General features: G+C 38.6%; 1 protein-coding gene across 1 annotated transcript in view; it reads left to right on the top strand.

Annotated features, from left to right (window-relative positions):
• Positions 1-3183: 3183 nt before the first annotated feature.
• The window catches only part of LOC107750923 (guanine nucleotide-binding protein subunit alpha-11-like), a gene marked incomplete at its 5' end in the record, with an annotated part of 43451 nt that continues 27117 nt past the window's right edge, over positions 3184-19517 (top strand). The window contains one exon of the mRNA XM_016566502.1: positions 3184-3292. Coding sequence (XP_016421988.1) covers positions 3184-3292 — 109 coding nt within the window. The remainder of the gene's footprint in view (positions 3293-19517) is intronic.

Raw genomic sequence — 19517 nt, 5'->3', positions numbered from 1 at the left:
TCAAAGTCTCGCACATTCACCAAAAAAAAAAAAAAAAACTATTTTTGTTTATATGGCTAGTAGAGGATTTGTGCTCATTGTAAATTGTGGGAATCATTTTTCCTATTAAAAATTTTGATTTTAGGGAGTGTTAAATTTAAAAGTCATATTAAATGTTCTGAAAAACAACCATCAGAGGAGTTAGAAGCCGTCGAGTGCTTTATTCCAAAGGCGCGCGGGTGAAAATCTCAAAGGTCTGCATGGGGACGCTTTGGCAATGTGTTTGTGTATGAGCTGCCAGTGGCAGCAACGCTGAAGCATCTTCTCTCGAGCTGTCAGTGGCCATGCATGTTACTCACAGCTTGTCTTTGCGGGTTCACAGCTGTGGAGAGGCCCATATTGCATCTAGAGCAAAATGAAGAAGCATGGAAACACAACATTGCCATTGAAATGAGCAATGTGCTCTAAGAAAACTCAAGAACATGATATGTGAAGTGAGTTTCAGTTCTGATAGCAATGAAAAAAGATTAAACCGTTCTTGAGACTTGTTAGGCTAATTATGGAACTTAAATTGGATCTGTACAGGGTTGAATAAGCATGCATGTATCTGAGAGCATTTGTAGTCAAACAGTGCCCTCTTTTTGTTTGAAGAAACAACATGTGAACAACAGGATAACCGGATTATTGATCACAAACATCTGCTGCCCTCTGCTGTCAGGGTCTAATGCACTTTACTCTGCAAATGACTACTGTTGTGCAAAAAGTTTTTTTTGATTTGTGAAATAGCAAAAATGTTGTATTGTATTACTACAAAGACAAAGTCTACTATTATTAATATGGGACTACTATTTCCCATATTTAGACTAGATTAAAGTAATAGTATTAGTTCACCCAAAATTGAACATTCATAATTTACTCATCCTCATGTCGTTTCAGAGCTGAATGGATTTCTTGTCTCTGCAAAACACAAAATATGTTTTGAAGAGCACTGGAGTCCAAGCAACATTGGACCCTATTGACACTGAGGGGGACAATAATTAGAAATGGCCAAATTGTCCCTCAAATATTTGACAATAAGTTTTAAAATGCACACTTTTAGGCTGGTCTTCCTCGGCAGTGATCGTGAATGTCAAAATGATTGAGATGACCAATCAAATCAAAGAAGGCGGGCTTCAGTGGGGAGAATCTGTTTTTAACGGTGAAAAAGTGTTAGGTAAAATGTAAATACCAAAACAAGTTGACAACTTTTACGAGGGATGCATACTACTTACCTTTTATTTATTTGTTTTTTGTCAAATGTCATTGTTTTGAATTGAAAATATAGACTGCCATTTACGTGAGTGATATAATTCATAATTAACAAGACAATAAGTCTTTTTCCTTTTTGATTTTCATAATAGATTAATCGTATGAGTAATAGTCATTATAAGTATGGAATAACTCATGGAAGTATAGGAATTATGTAGTGACAAAAATAAATTTGTGCATCTTTTTGTCTACATTATTTGACTGATTTCCATGATAGCACTATAGGTGTTCTGTATAGATGTATTTATCTGCTATATTTTATACATTTCCATGCATCTTAACATTAAATATAAATGTCTGCATAACATACAGCATCCACCAGGAGGACTTGATTAAGATGAATATACATTTTTCAACATATACTACCAGATGTGCCCACTAGATGTAGGCAGAGTTCAACAATTGTGATGTTTAATTACAGCACCGTTAAATTATTAACAGCCTACACAGGCGATACCAACATATAGCCTTGTCATATTTCTTGTTATATGTACAATATTTTCATAACTTCTTTAATTTCTGCCTTCATAAATAAGAAGTTTACATTACTATCGTTTTGTGAGGGACAGTAATTCTAGAATGAAGTGCTGACAGTCGCAGAGATTTTAAATTCCATGTGGCTAGTCAGAAAAAAAAGTAGTAATCATAACAACAATGCTAATAATAATAATAATAACAATAATCGAATACTCATATTTTCCCTTTAATAACCATTATTCACATTTTTCTTCGCGGGATTAATAAAGTACTTTAATGATCTGATTTATTTATTTTAGTCATTTACCAGACGCTTTGTTCCAAAAGTGATATCTGATAAGATCATAATTATTTCGTTTCATCATTATTATTATTATTATAAATCGTATTCACAATTTCCCTTTTGTCATCATTAAAGTATATTTATATAGTGCGAGCTATGCATGATATATGTAGAAATTTGTTCTATAATGCGAGACTTCAACGCACACTATTCTCTCAGAATGAGCGACACACCCCGGCAAGCGAGCACTTTCTGAACGCCTGACCGACTTGTGCCGTCGACCAAACTTGACAGTTCCTTCCTGTTATCCGCCTCCAGAACGTTTTCTTCACAGTTCCCGCCTCCCCTCTCCTGCTCGAGCCCTCGCTCCCTGTCAATCATCCGTTTGGAATCACGCTAGTGTGCGCACGCAGCTCCGCTGATGTAGGAGGAGACGCTGCTGTCATCTGCAAAAAAAATGGCATAATCCATTTTTAAAGGCAACGGGCTTTTTTCCCCTTCCAGGAATTTAAATCTTTCTTCAAGTGTTGTGGCTGAGCGCTCCTGTGACACAAAACGACACGAAAGGGAATGTTTTTGACATTATTCAATTACTCGCTGTGAAGCAGTGACGCTTCATTCACCACCTTTTCTGAGGAGGAATCTCTTTTTCCTCCATTTGAAGGGGTGGATAAGGCTGGAGAGGGGGGACATAGGGAAAGTGGCTGTCGCGACTGTGCGATCTGTCCCGTTTTCACCGGGACCCGTGTTGGTGGTGAGCCGCCGCGGAGCCGTTGTGGGAGTGTCGCACGCACGCACGCGAGGATAGTTTCCCCTGGATTTTTCAATCATTTGCGAGATAAGGCTCCCGGACCTCCTCCTCCTCCTCGTCGTCGTCGACGCTGCCCTCCCTTCCTCATCCTCCCGGTTTTTTCTTCTTCTCTTACCTCCGTGATTTTGCCGCGGTCCGCACGCGGGGTAGAGGCTCGCGCTCACCGCGAGAGGACTGAACGCAGCGCGCGAGGCCCCCGACCCCCTCCCCCACTCTCAACCCCCCTTCAGATCATCTCCTCACCTCCTTTCTCATTTTTTCCCGTCTTCTTCTTAATATTTTTCCTCAGAGGAGGAGGATTGGGGGGTTATTACATTTTTACCGCTGCCTGAGCGAAGAGGCCAAGGAGTCGAAACGAATCAACGCCGAAATCGATAAGCAGCTGCGTCGAGACAAACGCGACGCGAGACGGGAGTTGAAGCTGCTCCTGCTCGGTACGAGTTAAACTCACTCATACACACATATATACAGTCAGTCGACAGGTTTCGCTGTGGTTTTCAGCGGTGACTTGTGGTGCTTTTATCGTGGTGGCGGTTTTGTAGCGTAGATTTGAGGCGGTTGCGGTTAATGTTTTTTTTTTTAATCCAAGTGAATAGTTTAAAGGCTATCGGCGTTAGCGAATAGTGCTAAGGCCTTAGCGCGTTAGCATATGCGGGCCGAATGCTGGGCAGGGCCTGGCATGCAACAGCACACAAATCTCAGCATGCTCTCTGTTGTGTGCATATGCACGTACATGTTAGTGTACATCAGAGGCGAAATGGTTGTACACTGGCTGGTTTGTTTTTGTAGCTGTCAGTTTTGTGTTATGAGTCAACCCAAGTGGTCTGTTGTATGATATTGCATGTTGCATGCAGCTAGAGAGGAATATGTGCAAATGTGCAATCGAGGATGACTGTACTGTATGGCAGAGTTGCTTTGCACAGTGTCAGTAAGTGCAAATTAAACGAGAATGTTTTGTGGTTTGTGCAGCTGCATGAATCCTGTCGGATTACAGTATTCAAATCTTAGGGAAATCAGGCTGAGGTTTGTGAGCATGTCAGCTGAGCATTTATTGCTTTAGTGATGGACGTAAATGCTTTTTAGTAGGTGCAGATGATGTTTTTTTCCCCTTGATAATCTTCAAGTTAATGAGAAAAAAAATCAATTAGTATGTAAGTATCAGCCTTGAGTGCAAAACATCAATCACCGTGTGCATCTTGGGAGCATTACCACGTCAGTCTGTGCCACCTGTCAAATTTGGGTCGTGTTGCACTTTTAGCATTTATTCCTGGGTTGAATTATCTCAAAATGGTGGACAGTTATTGCCTTATGAGGGCGTGAGTGCTCTGCACACTGGACTCTGGTTGCTCCCAAGGAAGGAGAATTGGATGCTTTATCAAGCCGTGAAGTTTGGTTGCTGTTCTGTCTATGACTCAGTGAGTTGGTAAGCAGTGATATCTGACACGGACAGCCTTCATTCATTTCCTATTAGTCAGGACTGTTTTTCCGCTTGAAAACCACAAAATGAGCTGCCCGTATTAAAATGGATCATACAGTAGGATGAAACAGTGAGCTGATAGGGAGAGATGGACAGAAGTGTGAGTTTTGGTGAAATCTTGTGGAAAAGAAGTCCAATTGACCCTCGCTAAACTCTGCCCACCTTAGATACGGTTGCCAACTCGGAGAAGCTTTATAGAACATCCCATTGGAATGAACTTGAGATTTCCATGAACAATATGATTTATTTTTAGTAAAATATGTTTTCTCTGAAATTAAAGGTCTACAGGATTCCCGACGAGGCTGCATGTGTTTGACGTAGATACATTTAACCGGGGGGAATGGGGAGTGTAAGGAAGGGTCAGTTGTCTTGAAATTTTGATTTTTGTTATTTTGAATCTGTTAATTGAAACATTGGTGAACCTGTATGCAGGATTATTTGACCTTTTATTTGAAGTTGTCACCACCACGCAAGCTTGTCAATAATCGTTCTTGAACTCTGGATAGGAACAGGAGCAGTTCTGTAACAGTGAATGATTCTGAGGACACAGTGGCTCCTATGTGGCTCTGTGACCTCTGTGAAAATACATGAGATTGACCTTTACCGCTATGAGAGAATTAATAAGTAAAAGTTCTCTCCCATATGCTATCCCTGTGCCACCAAATGAAGTATAAAAAAGCAGCTTGTTGGTGCTCAGTCATCCTATTAATGGCCCATCCTAAATAAGTTAAAACTGTCAGCCTAACTCTGGATAAGTCTTGGCTAGTCTGGATTAGCCAAGACCTTAATAGGCTTTGCGAACACATATTTGCTTCATTGCTGATTCCATAGCTGCTTTATGTTAACCAGCGTCTCACTCTGTAAAAACAGCTTAGTCTAGATAGTTAAGCTTTGAAAAATTGTGGTTATTAGTAGGGCTGGGTGATATTTCAGATATTCACAATGTATATGCAACGATTTTCGGCCAAATTTGTGCTATCTTGTTTTGCGGCTTGACTGTACGAGAGCATTGTCGTATTTTACTGTATTATTATGTCATGCATTTAATTGGCCACAGTGGCACTTTGGTCAAAATTATGGATTATCTGATTGGAGAAAAAAAAATTAAAACAACAAAGTGATATTGGCAAAAGTCTGAGATAATTTTTGTTGTTGTTGTTGCTATATGGACCAGTTCTAATTATTTCATATTTGGCATAATATATGAAATTTAGCTGTGCTTTTGAAAGTTTGATAACACAAAAATGTCTTACATGTATGCATTTGTCAGATGCTTTTATCCAAAACTACACAGATTGCATGTAGGATTTGTGCTTTCCCTGGTGCTCAAACCCCTTGATCTTGGCGTTGACAGCGCTATGATCTACCTGTAGTCAAACAGTAGAGCATGGTGCTAGCAACACCAAGATCATGGGTTTGATTCCCAGGAACTGATGCATGAACTGATAAAATGCAATGTAAGTTGCTTGTATGAGTGTTTGAGCATTTTCTGATATTCTTTTACAAACTTTTTGAAGTAATTTTTATCATCTAGAGCTTTTTTATTTTAGTCCAGACTCCAGAAAATAATCCTACTTGTGCCTTTCAGGGCAGGGCTGTTCTGTATCTGATTCAAGCTTGCATCTCCAATGCCCGTTTCATTAGGATCATCTCTTTGTGGTTTTACGGTTTGCTTGGGATACAGGTAATGCAGATTCACTGTTGAATTCAGTGAAATGTAGAATTTGTCCTATTTTTGAATGACTTTCATTGAACACTTTCACGCTGAAACATGCTGGGACAGTGGCTACGTTTACATGCAACCAAATAATCCGTTCGTAATCGGATTGATGGCTCAATCGGACTGAAAAGCCTTCATGTAAACACCTTAATCGATCCGATTGAGCTCGATCTGAATGAAATTTCGACCGGATTGAAGGGGATGGTTTATTCCTTTTCTAATACGATTGAGAGTGCATGTAAACACTCGGATCGGATTGAACCCCGAAACTGAAAAACACCTTAATCTCGATCGGAATGAAATTTCGATCGGATTGAAGGGGATGGTTTATTCCTTTTCTAATACGATTGAGAGTGCATGTAAACACTCGGATCGGATTGAACCCCGAAACTGAAAAGACTGCGCATGTGCAATGATGCAGAAATAGCGTAGTGATGTATCTTCCTTTTGAATAAAGTGTTGTATAAATGCGTGTCCTGTCATTACAAAACTCTCCTTTCACTTGACAACTGTGAAGTGGAGCAGGACAACCTCCCACCAGTCCTTGTTTTGGATTCTCATGCATATTTATCCATAAATGGATAAATATTAATTCTGCTGTTAAAAACAAATAAAGAAACCGTGTAGGAGAGTGGTTATTATGTGCAAACAGTGAGAAACTCTATATTTGTGCAGTGTGCGCATGTAAAAAAAAATCGATTCCGATTTGAAGCTTGTGACATATAAACGCGCATTTCAACCCGATCACTTTATTTAGCGTTCATGTAAACACTACATTCAGATTCATCAATCGGAATGAATTCAGTCCGATTGAACCAAAAATTGTGCATGTAAACGTAGCCAGTGTTCTATTTTCAATGGGCTGCAAAATGGAAAGCAAGTGTACTGGATGCATTGATTTAAATTAACAGGACAAACATTTTAATTGCTGATTTTCTCTTCTGAGGTCACTGGCTTAACGATAATTGTTTAAATGTTATTGCAAAAAAAAAAGTGCATTATTTTAAAGTTAAGTTTATGATTTTCCTGCTGTCTGCGCTCAGCGCTCTAGTAATGTGCTGTGTATTGTTTGAAAGCTCAGAGTTTTTATGTAGCTGTGACCTTTTGAACTGAAATCTGGATATGTTTTGTCATTCACAATGTGAGATATTAAATCATTTCAGTTGCACAGAGAAACATATTTTCTGTATGACCTCTGAAATCAAAGTAGTGTTGTGTTTTTAGCCTTTAACCAACCTTAACAGTAGTATAGGAGATTAAGCCGCCTTTTGGAGATGTAACTGACTATAAAGGTTTGTTAGCCCTGCAAAAAATTTAGGAAGCAGGCTATGATATGTTTTTAATAATTAGAAATTGGAAGTGTTCAAATATGCTGGTCTACTTCCCTGCAATCCATGCATCCTTAAAGTTTGTATTTAGTGAAGGCTATAGAGGTTAGTCTGTGTCGTTTAGCTTCTCGGATCTTCTCAGAAGTCTTTGGTTCTACACATTCAAAAGTTTGGTAGCAACAAAACACCTATGCATATGCACACCTTGGTAGTGTGTGTAGCCATTTCATTTAAGCATGATTGCTCATTTAAGAAATTCCCAGAGATTCCTAATTATGTAATCAAGAAGCATTCAAAAATATGCTGCATCTTGCTGTCATCTTACGGGATCCAAGTATGACATCTTCACCAAGTTGTAATCTCATGCATGCTCTAAATTATGGAGATGTTCTCCTGATGATATAATCATACTATTAATGCTAACAGTGTGTTTTGTGAACCACGTTTTATGAGATGCTTTCACCCATGCAACTTTAACATAAATTGACAAGAATTTTCTAATGGATTTAATGGACTGTTCATTATTGTATATATTGCTATCGTATGGACATAAGATGTTTGGCCCAGTTCAAATTTCGTTCAGAAGTCATTCACGAACTCGTTGTTCTAGTCATTGTATTTTAACTCATCCTAATCTGCTTCTTCACCCATTTGACCCCCGCTCGGTAAAGAGTTCGTTTTATCCAGCTTCTCGATGGCTTAGTTTGACAGGGCCATGACTTCCTGCCAGTGCCATTCATTTTGTCTCTCGCTTCACTGAGCTGCCTGCTCCACCCTTTCCCGCTGTCCATGCGGTCTGTGTTGCCCCTGGTCTGCCTTGAAGCCCTTATCAGGCAATGGAAGGGCTGGGTGCACTGGGGTTTGTCACTCTGTACTTGGTCAAAACAGATTTAAGCTAGAATTTGTCCTCCAAAATTAAGTAACCTCTATTGGAATGGACAGTATTGTAGAAGTGATTCTGGTCTGTAACTGATGCAGAGGTTCTTGCCCTGGGCTGCATATTGTTCTTGCTAGTTAATGGTTTGAGGTGAGCAGTTGTATAAGGGTCTCTGGTGACGTACTCGCACTATTCTGGCTTCAACCTTGAAGATTTTATAAGGATGAGTTGAATGACCGCTGCGGCAGTTTTAAACATCAATCCCCAATCAAGCATGCAACACCGCAATTGTCATTTTAGTATTATTTACATATTACAGTATTTATTCATATTTTGAATTAGCTTTTATTTTTATATTTTCAGTTTAATTTTAATTTCTGTAACATTTTAGTACTTTTGTTATTTGTTTTCATTTCTTTCTTTGTTATTTATTTCTATTACAATTTTTAACTACTTCCGTTTAGCTTTTTATTTCAGTTTTAGATTTAGAAATTTTAGTACTTCAACTTAAACTTTATTTCTGTTCGTTTCCAAGGCAACATTTCTAATTTTAAGTCATTCATCTAATATTTATTTTACTTCAGAGGCAGAGCCTGAGGCTATTTATCTATGTGATTAATAAAATTGTATTTATTTAGTTAGTTATTTTTTGATTATTTATATATTGTCTCTTTTTCAGTGCTTTTTGACATTGTTTTCTTTAGTTTTTCTTTTGTGTCCTGCTTGTAATTTCTTGGTTTAATGAAGTAAACTAATTCTAGCCAAGAGGTCAATCTGTGACGTTTAGATCCTCTGTTGGTCACAAGTCTTCCTGTCATACAGGCCAGAGTTTAAACTTCAGTCTGCAGCAGAATGTGAAATTTTCATTCTCCTGTGTTTGCATGCATATGAGTGGAGCACAATGTGCAGTTTCACCGTGTCTTTGCGCTAAACCTTTTACTTTAAGGGTAGGTTGGCCAGTGTCACAGATAAATGTGAATGACAAAACCAGCCGATTTGATTTCAGCTTTTTACGCACCAAAAATGGCCTGGTGATTTGGTGTGAGTTTGCATTGTTGACAGCTTGTTAGCATTGGCAGCAGTTGTTTTGGAGTGCTCTGTTCCTGGCTGCCCTACTGAAGATTAGACTTCGCTTCTGATGGCCACATCATGTTTCAGTAAGGGCCTTGGCTTCTGCACACTTTCACTTTCAATTGTTGTGCTCCCAGGACACATCTGTCTTGTTTTGTCATAAGCAGTCCTTTAACGAAACCCTGCTTTGTTTTCAGAGCAACCCTTGAACTGTTCTCCGATCAGTCGCCGTCCCAATTTCCACTCCCTCCCAAGCAAGGCTTTACGGTGGTTTCCATGGCCAGTGCAAACAAGAGGATTTGCACTTTGGACTTCCACCTAGCAGGTGACAAAACTTTTGGCCGGCGTGCACATCAGGTGTCTGCACAGGGCTTTTGTTTGATTGCGACCCACCGTTGTAGCGCTTAATGGATATATGAACGTGCTGTGACATCCGTCATGATCAAAAAAGGCAATGCAGTCATGACTGTGCCTCTGTGACGAGCTGCTGTGACAGGCCCGTCTAGAGCTGGAGGGTTGCTTCCCGTCACTCCTGTCCATGTTCGGAGAGCTGATAGACCGAGTTTATCACAGAACCACCCGCTTTCTCTGCTTAGAGAGCGGTGGATCTCTGCTGAATGTTAGTGCCAGTCATTGAGATGATTTTTCATCTTCTCACTACCAGGAACTAGGATACACAATAAAAATCTCCAAGATTCACATTTATGCTGCAGCTAAATGCATTGCGGCATTATGATGTTTTTGTCAGCCGATTCAATCTGTTCGACTGTCACAGCCCTCTGTCCACATGAATACAATATTTCAAGAGTTTTCTTTGCATTTTAGGCTTACGTCCAGCAGAGTTGAGCAAATTTCAGAATTGAACAACTGACTTACTTTCATGTGTATTTGAGATTCAAATGACAGGAAGTGGAATTTATTGAATTCCAAGAGATTCAACAGGCATTTTAGAAAATGATTGTTCGAATTCTGCCATCATTTACTCACCCTCATGTCTTCCCAAATATGAATATTCTTCGTTTTTTTATAGAATGAAAATGAATGGGTTCAATGTTGTTTGGTGAGTAAACATAAGAAGATTATAAAATCTTCAAACGTCACGTCAGGCCTTTTACATTTACATCTTTTAAACTTTTAAATAAGGCTGTCAAGCCAACATTTAAAGTTGGTCTTGACAAACTTTTCTTTTTCTTGTTAAGAATTACATTATTGGATTTGATACATTTCAGTAAATTGTAATTCATTATAATTTACCTCGTTTAAATTCAAACTTCAATTCTGTATCCTGTTTGCTACGTCAGTTCAAATTCTGGAATTTAATTGGAATCTACAAACCACTTCTGAGCGCAATGTAAACACTGGAAATCAATGTTTTTGAAGATAGCTTCAAAAGTGAAGACTTTACAAAATGCTGAAATTTTTGGACAACAGTGACATCATGAACACAGTTTGTTTATAAATATTGAGCATGCTTGAATCTGACAAATAGTTTTTTGACTGTGATAATGGATGCCAGGTTGTTGTTTTTTTTGTTGTTTTTTTGTCAGCTGTTGTAGGTTTAATGACAGGCCTATTTATAAGTGTTAGGAAGTGGTTTGTATGTTTGTTTGACATCAGGAAAAAAGGAACTTCAATTGACATGCTTTGTGGTACAGTTTCAGCAATTCCTTGCCAAGCATAATCATGTCAACATTTGTATTATCACATGGACTAACTGTAGGTGTGGATTATTTTTTTTTTTGGGTCCACATTTATCCAGATACTATTTAAATAGGGTGACCATATGTGCCGTTCATACTGGACACGTCCTGGCCAGGATTTTTATATTGCCTAAAACATCCAAAGTAGTTTGACCAATAACATGCAGGTATTGTATGTAATCGACCAATCGTAGCGCGTGAGAAGGTGAGATCTGCAGAAAACGATCAAAGCGATGCAAATACGCACACGTGTTTGTTCATTTGACTTGAAGCGTCGCTGCGCACCGATCATTGAATGACACCAAAGTACCGCGAGAGCGATTCGAAAGCATAAGGAGCCGTCTGCTCTGCTCTCTATAGCTCTCGTGAATATCATACAATGATCTGCACAGTGACGATCAAAGCGATGCAAATACGCACACGTGTTTGTTCATTTGACTTGAAGCGTCGCTGCGCACCGATCATTGAATGACACCAAAGTACCGCGAGAGCGATTCGAAAGCATAAGGAGCCGTCTGCTCTGCTCTCTATAGCTCTCGTGAATATCATACAATGATCGATCTGCACAGTGCAAACAGCCAAAACCTGGACATTTTAGGCAATATAGAAATCATGGGAAGGACGCGTCCCGTAAAAATGGCCCGTATGGTCACCCTATATTTGGGGGGGGAAAAAAGATTTATGCCTGTTTATTTAGATCGGACAGGAAGTGAAGCGGGTGAGAGAGGGAAATGGGATTGGGGAAAGTCCACAAGCCTGGACTCGAACTCCGGACTCCCAAAGTGCAGCTGCGCTACAGGTCGGCGCGCTGCCTATGAGCGCTCATCAGCGCTGACAGATACTGTTTTTAATTAAGTACATTTTCGTGCACCTGTGCAAAAGGTCTCAAATGCACCCTCACAAAATTTGCCCTAGCATTTTGTTAATATTTATCCTGCCTCCATTCACTCTCCTATCGGTCCTTCAAGGCCTGTATCAGAATTTTGCATGACAGCGGGCAAGTGGAATCCTGAAGTGTCCCTAACGTTAGGTGATCTATTCTTTAATGAGGCTGGATTTTAATTGGCTGCGATTCCCTGCTGTTACTCTTACATAAGCAGCCCCGCATCCTAACCGGCCTATAGAGAGCGCTGTTGTCTGAATGCACATGCTGCCACACACGGCGCCTAGAGCCAAACGGGGCCAGGTGGTCTCGGAGGAGAGCTAAGTGAAATCGAAGCGATGCAGACTGTGGTGCCTTGCCCTCACGATGCTCGGATAAATTTGTGAATATTTTCATCCCAAACCTGCCTCACAGTGAGATTTCTATGTAGAGAGTCTTATTTTCACTGACATGCATGTATTTATAGACATGTTCTCTGTTATCCTTGGTGAAATTCTTCAAGGAGGTTAACTGACCTGAGTTCGTCCGCTGCTCCCCCTGTGGCAGTATTTATAGAACAGGTGCCATTCTCCAACCACGCCACAGAGACCTGCAGGGATGGATGACACACGCATGTCATTCTTTATTTCTCCCTTTCTTTTTATAATTTTTCTTCTGCTCAGTCACTTTATACGACAAACAGTAAAATATGACTGTATGGTGACCATGTATCTAATTATACACAGCAAACCTTGAATGGCCTTTCCTGTCAGCCATGTTGCATGCATACACGATTTTCCTTTTCTTATCCTTGACACATTTAACGGATAAATTTCCTCGCAAAGTAGGCCAAAGAAACGCAAGCCCACTAAAGGGAAGGAACAGATGAGAGAATGGGAGCTGTGGAATACAGGCGATCTCCTTGCCATCTCATTGGTAGCAAACGTTGGTTTCTAGTCCGCTGACGCTTGATCACAGATGCTCGAATGTAAACATGCTCACATCCCAATCATTTTAGTATAATGCAGAGATTGAACTTGGCACGATTTGCCTCCCCTTTGTTAATCATTGGCTTATTGCTGGTGTAATTTAAGAATACTTGGTGTTCATCTACAGGTTTGGTGGCAAGGCCTGTCAACAATCTGTTTTCCAGGGTTGTGCTTCATTCAGAGTTGAATTGAGAATGGCTTTTCTATTTCAGTTTGTGAATTTGATTTTGTATTGAGTAAGAACACAGGATGCAGAATTGTCATTTTGAATTTGTATGTAGAATTAAAATTATTTGAAATTCAAAGAAATTGTGCATCTGCCGTTTGTATTTAAAAAAGCAAAGTTTGTCAATACAAAGTTTGAATGTTGGCTTGATAAAACCTTGTGTTAAAAATGTTTGATGGATGGTTGTTTGAAGTCCCACCTATATAAATTTTTTAGTTTATACATTTTATTATTTATATGATGTTTAGTCATATTTATTAAATTCACTTTGGTGTTCCATAGTTGAAGAACACTTTATTTTCTGAGAATGCATTACCTGTATTTACTTTCTTTGAATTTCAACAGTTCAGTAAAGTCCTCTTCCTGTCATTCTAATTCAACATCCTGTGTTGTGGGCAGTTCATTTTAAATTCGCACTTATGAACTGAAAGGAGCCAATTATGCCATTCTGAATTTTGCAAAATCCTGCCGCTGGTTACCAGCATATGTTGTGTTTTGAATGCTGATCTCCAGCATTGAATGTTGGTGCATGGAAAATATCATTTTCTTCCGTATTTTTATCTTGTTTTCCAGTAAATATAACATTTTAAACAAGATGCATTTACTTGAGAAGCAAAACAACCAAAACGCAGAAACTATTAGCCAGCGGGGTTGGAAAAATAAACTTGTTTTCCCTTTGAATTAAGTTTATTTTTCTTACCCCATTGGATTTTTTTTTCTTATTTTATGCATACAGATCACTAAATTCTGCTTGAATCCTCTGAAAATCAGACTTATGTAATTTTGATTCTTAATTAAATTAATCATGTTTTAAGGATGTTTAGATATAAGCCAAATATCTTAGTTTTGCTGGCAGACAGGCATTCATTTTTTAACCACATCTCTTGTTGATAATGCTTTCACATTGTTGTTTTGAAGAATGAAGCGTCGATTCAGGGTTTTGGTTATATGTCAGTTACTGTTCTATTGGCTCTGTCCCTGCAGCATTTCCTGTTTTCCTGTAGTAGCGTTGAGGCATGGAGCGTCCCTGGTTTTCAGCATTTCCCTCCGTCACTCCTAAAGAGCACAGAGGGAACGGGAGTCAACTCTGCCAAGTCTACAAGTAGCCATTAATTAACATTACATTACATCCAGACGGCAGCTTTAACTAGGAATCATAAGGCAACTAGTGTGAGGAACCGCATACTTTTGTTTTGAGAAATGACAGACGGCTCCAAAATGAGCACTTTTTAAGGCCGGTAAAAAATGTTTTTTTTTTTTTTTTCATTAATAACCTTTTAAAAAGCAGCCGAGACGTTTTTGTGGACAGTTTGTCTGCCTGACATAAGAGCAGCTGTGCTTGTATACATTAAAAGGTGCTTACACAAATTTCTCAAAGATTCACCAACTCATTTTAAAAGCCTCTTGAGAGCTTTGTTTTAGAAAGTTCTACTGCAAATTCTATTGATTTATGGGATTGTAGAAATATGGCTATGCATTTTGTTGTCAGGCAGGGTGTGTCTGTGAAGTCATGCTCATTATTATGGTGGCATTCTGTTTAAAAATAAATCCACATCATCTGGACATGTTATTTCTGTGTAAATTATTAAATAATTAGTTCATTTTTTTGTTTCTCAGCCATATAGCAACACGCACAAAACCCCTCAAAAACAGCTTGTGGTAGTGACTTTTGTGCAATCAAGCACCACTAACATTTTCTTCAGATACTATTTGTGATACGTTTTGCTCGTCTTGATTTTTGTTTTGCTATGGGGTTCGACAGCAGTCATGACTCTAGAGATCCCTTTTTTTTTTTGTGCTTATTAGATGTCTTTCTGTTCATCAGTTTGAAGCACATAATCAAGTGTCAAAGGTCAGAAGCATGTTGAAGTTTGAATTTTGGAGGTTTTTAAATTGTCTTGTTTCTACTTCCAGTAATATAGCAAACATCTGTTACAGTGTCTTTGTTACATGCAACCAGATGTTAGTTAATGGTACTATTAGAATTAACTAAAACAGCTTATGGTCATCAAGTTTGTAGATAATGCTTTTAAATCTGTAAATAATAATTAAAATAGGTGAAACTGGTAACTCATTGTTAAACATTGTGCATCAGTCTCAATGACTGATGTGCACACATTCATTCTCATGTTTTGCAGACTTTAAAGGGGTCATATGATGCTGCTAAAAAGAACATTATTTTGTGTATTTGGTGTAATGAAATGTTTATGCGGTTTAAGGTTAGTTTTGGAGTGTGTTTTGACTAAATCTCTCTGTTTCTATCTCTCCTCCTCTTCCCAGCATCATCTCCTCGCTTGACTGCAGTGAAGTGATAAGAGACAAGTGCTCTTGTTTTATACGTACGCTCGGGGATTGACGTGGTGGTTTGTAGCGGGGGGAGGGGGTTTGGCCTGTCGCTATGGCAACAACACAGTTTCTCGGCTCCGTCCGCCCACGTGGTGCTCGCCGTGCGCGTGTTGGCCTCTTTTCCCCCCCACACATAGCCACACGGTTTCAGGCCGGTCTCTGAATGAGACTCCTGCAGGACTTGAGGGACAGTTGTAGCCTAGATTAGAGTGACTTTTCTGGCTCGCGTGCTCAAATGCTGCCAGCGTCTCTGGTGTTATACGGGCCACTCGTGCTGGGCTGTAGCCCGAGGTGACTCCATATCCTGCATCCCAAACTGCTCTCCTATTTCCACTGTTCTTGGAGTAATTATTGGGCCTGAGAATTGTGGGTTTGGGATGCTGTTCAGCCCAGATTCTGTGAGTTTTCCCTGATTAATTTGACTCGGAAATGGTGATTGTTAAAGAGGACGAACATTGTTGAAGTAGAATGTACTGCTGTCAAGAGTTTTGAGATCCGAACATTGACATAACTATGTTGCTGAAATACAAACTAAAATTAATATATTTGCAAATATATTTTTATACAGAATATATTGTGTACTATTAGGGGTGTAACAGTACACAAACATGACGGTTTGGTACATACCTCGGTTTTGACGTCATGGTTTGGTACAGCATTATTATTATTATTTTTTTTTTATTAAACAGTGGTTTACTGAACAAATTGCTCCTTCTTTAAATAAATTCAATTAAAATTAAATATTCTTGGATGAAAATCTACCTCAGTTTATGTTCTAAACTATAGGGAGCTCTTTTACATTACTGTAAGGTTACTATTAAAGGCAGAGTAAGTGATTTCTGGTAGCCAATGTTGATATTTGAAATCACCAAAACAAACACGCCCCTACACCAAAAGGGTCTTGCCCCTATTTTGATAGCTCCGCCCCACATATACGTACGCAACCCAGGCAACGATTAGTTCTGTGAAACAAAGCAAAACCAATGTTACACCGTGTCTACGGACGTGAGCGGCGCGGCGCAACAAATCCCCGACAGAAAACTGCTGCCGGGTTCTATTTATGACATGCTGACACAAATTTCAAATGGTTTTCAACGGTCATTTGATCGCGTCCAGTGTAGGCAGACTTTAGCTGTTATAGACACGGTCCTTATTGCTGATTGGCTACAAGTTTGTTTTGCTATTCGGCCCGAATCAGTTTTCTAAAGTGTTTTTGAAAAATCACATACCCTCCCTTTAACAACCCAAAACTTAAAAAAAGCCCAAACGCCCAAACTTAAATGTAATTACTATTTATTTTTAAATATAAAAATTTTAACTTAAAGTCCCCATGAAATCAAAATGGAATTTTCTGGCTTTTGGTATGAATATGTTAGGCTTAAGATTATCTATAAGCTATCCTGAAACCATGCCTTCTTTCTTTGCGTGCACATTTGGGCGGTGTTATGCAAATCTTCCCACATCATGACGTAGACGTGGGGATGTGTTAGAACGAGCCGTTTTAGGTAGGTGTGGCTGACTCTTAACTTTTATAAAGAATATCTCTTTGGATTTGAGACTTTAGTCTTTGCAACTTTACAGAACTTCTTTATGCACCAAGAGCTTGTAACACTCCAAAGAGAAAGGAAAAATTGAAATCGCATTATATGACCCCTTTAAAAAAAAATTATGCAAACATGTCAATTGCACAAAATGCAGTTTTTAAATTAACTTCTAAATTATAAAATTTCTGTTTGTTGTTAAAATAATTTACACAGTGATTGTCATAACTTGTTTCATAATAGATTTATTTAAACACATTAAATAATTAAGACATCACTAAGAGGTAAAGTAATGAGTATGTAGTTTAATATTTCTAAAATTTTCTTCTCTAGACTTAATTTCTCTAGAGAACGAATGAGCTGTGAACACTAATGACTTGCCTGAAGTTAATGAAATACTATTTAGTTTACAAGCTGTTTTATTGATGTCTTTCTGCGGTTGAAACACTGATTGAGCGATTACATGAGGCATGAGATGTTCATTCATGTTTATTTCACATTAAAACTAGTAGTAAAGAGATGGTGGTCACTCGTGCTTTGTGAGTTTTTTGTTTGCTCGCCAAGGCTATATTTATTTGATCAAAAATACAGAAAAACAGTAATACTGTGAAATATCATTACAAATTAAAATAACTGCGTTCTATTTTAATATATTGTAAAATGTAATTTATTGCTAAAACTGACTTTTTTTGGCTTCAGTGTCACATGATCCTTCAGAAATCATTCTAATATTAACTTTTCTTAATATTATCAATGTTGAAAACACTTGTGCTGATTCAACCCTCTACATTGCGAGTAAATCACTCGCATATGCGACTAAATCTTCACTCTGGGCGACTAAATTATGTCTAATATTAGCCAATGGCTAATAAATTCTCAGATTTTACTCGCCAGTGTGTGAGTTGGAGGCTGAGTATATGATTAGCACATATATTTTCACTCGCCAACACTCTGACTGAGCGCTTCAGAGTTTCACTCTCCGTCAAGCGATCTGTGATATTTTTCAGTTCATTTGAATGGATGCGCAGCGCACCTGTGTTTGTGTATTTGGTGTAACGTAAACTCTAGTGTGAAGGCGCACGACTCGCCGTCGCTTTCTCTCACACGCGCAAAGAGCGAGAGTCTTACATACCATGCAGAATTCATGCGCTACATGTAAACGATATAGGCTACTTTGTTGTACTTTCCTGTAAAAATAACGGAGTTCCTTTGGAATTCTTCAGCTTTTAAGAACTGCCGGGTTTTCCTGTAGTAGGCGGAACTAATGCGCAAACGACAATCTCATTGGCTGGTGCTCACCTATTATCGTCCCTGTTTTGATTTCAGCGAATCAGTTCGAGCAAACGCACACAACCTGATTAATATTCAAGAATCCAGTAGCTCATTAATCCTTAGTGCGTTTTTATATTGTTCTTATTAGTAGAATTCGTATAATAATAATAATATCTTATCAGTATTATTGTTCGTTTTTTTTTTTACAGGAACACTGAATGACCAAAAAAAGCACCAGCACCAGTCCTAAGTTCATGGTTACCAAGTTTTAATTCTAATTACTAAACTTCTATTATTAAATAATACTTGATTATCATATTATAATGCTTGACTGCTTGACTGACTGATATTAAGAGTGTACTTTCAGATATTTTAAAAGCTGCACCATTTTACAAACATTATATATGTTATATATTATATATATATATATAGAGAGAGAGAGAGAGTATAGTATTTCAGTCTGGGGAGTAAACAAAAAAATATACTAGCCAATGGCGATTCAATTGCCAAGGTGTCCGTAGAGGGTTGTGATTAATATTTTTGTGGAAACTATGATGCATACTTTCTAGGCTTCTTTGAGTCATTGTCAGACTGAGTCATTGTTTTGCAACTTAACATTGTTAGTATTCACATCCCTTGACCTCTGACATTAACCGTTTTTGGTTCTGGTTTAAGACTAGGGTTTAGAAATTGCTTGAATTTTTTCTTCTTGTATGGCTGACTGAAAATACTTTTATGGTGCTGTGTGAGTGTAATTCACCATTCACCGTCATTGGGGTGAGTAAATTTACAAAATTGAAAAGTCAACTGATAAGTAGGGTTGGGTATCGTTACAGTAATAAGATAGGAACAAACAAATCAATTAGCAATATCATAAATAAATACAAATAAATGTACAGAAACTGTAATTAAAAGTTTAAAAACACTGCATAATTTTCTTTTCATAAATAAAATATAGACTAGTCAATTAAAGTTTTCTTTCTCATCTGTTTACGTTCACGTAAGACAAAAACTGCTGTGTTTATGATGATATTGCGAGTGCGGTTCGGGTCGCGACTCGCGGTCTTTGTCAAACGGTTCTGTTCTGGTACAGAATTAAATTAGTGCTAGACAAATATGAAAGAAGTCAGTTTCGGCCCGGAACAACCTTTTCTACAGTGGAAATACATGGAACGGTTCGAGAACGGACACAAACAGGGAACCCGTACTGCAACCTCTGTTCTCTGTGCTCGCGCTTGCGCTTCGTGTGC

This window comes from Sinocyclocheilus rhinocerous, unplaced genomic scaffold, assembly GCF_001515625.1.
Source record: "Sinocyclocheilus rhinocerous isolate Xijiao unplaced genomic scaffold, SAMN03320098_v1.1 scaffold1534, whole genome shotgun sequence".
Classification (NCBI taxonomy): domain Eukaryota; kingdom Metazoa; phylum Chordata; class Actinopteri; order Cypriniformes; family Cyprinidae; genus Sinocyclocheilus; species Sinocyclocheilus rhinocerous.
Note: the sequence above shows the minus strand (reverse complement) of the source record. Positions and strands in the feature narration are given on the sequence as shown.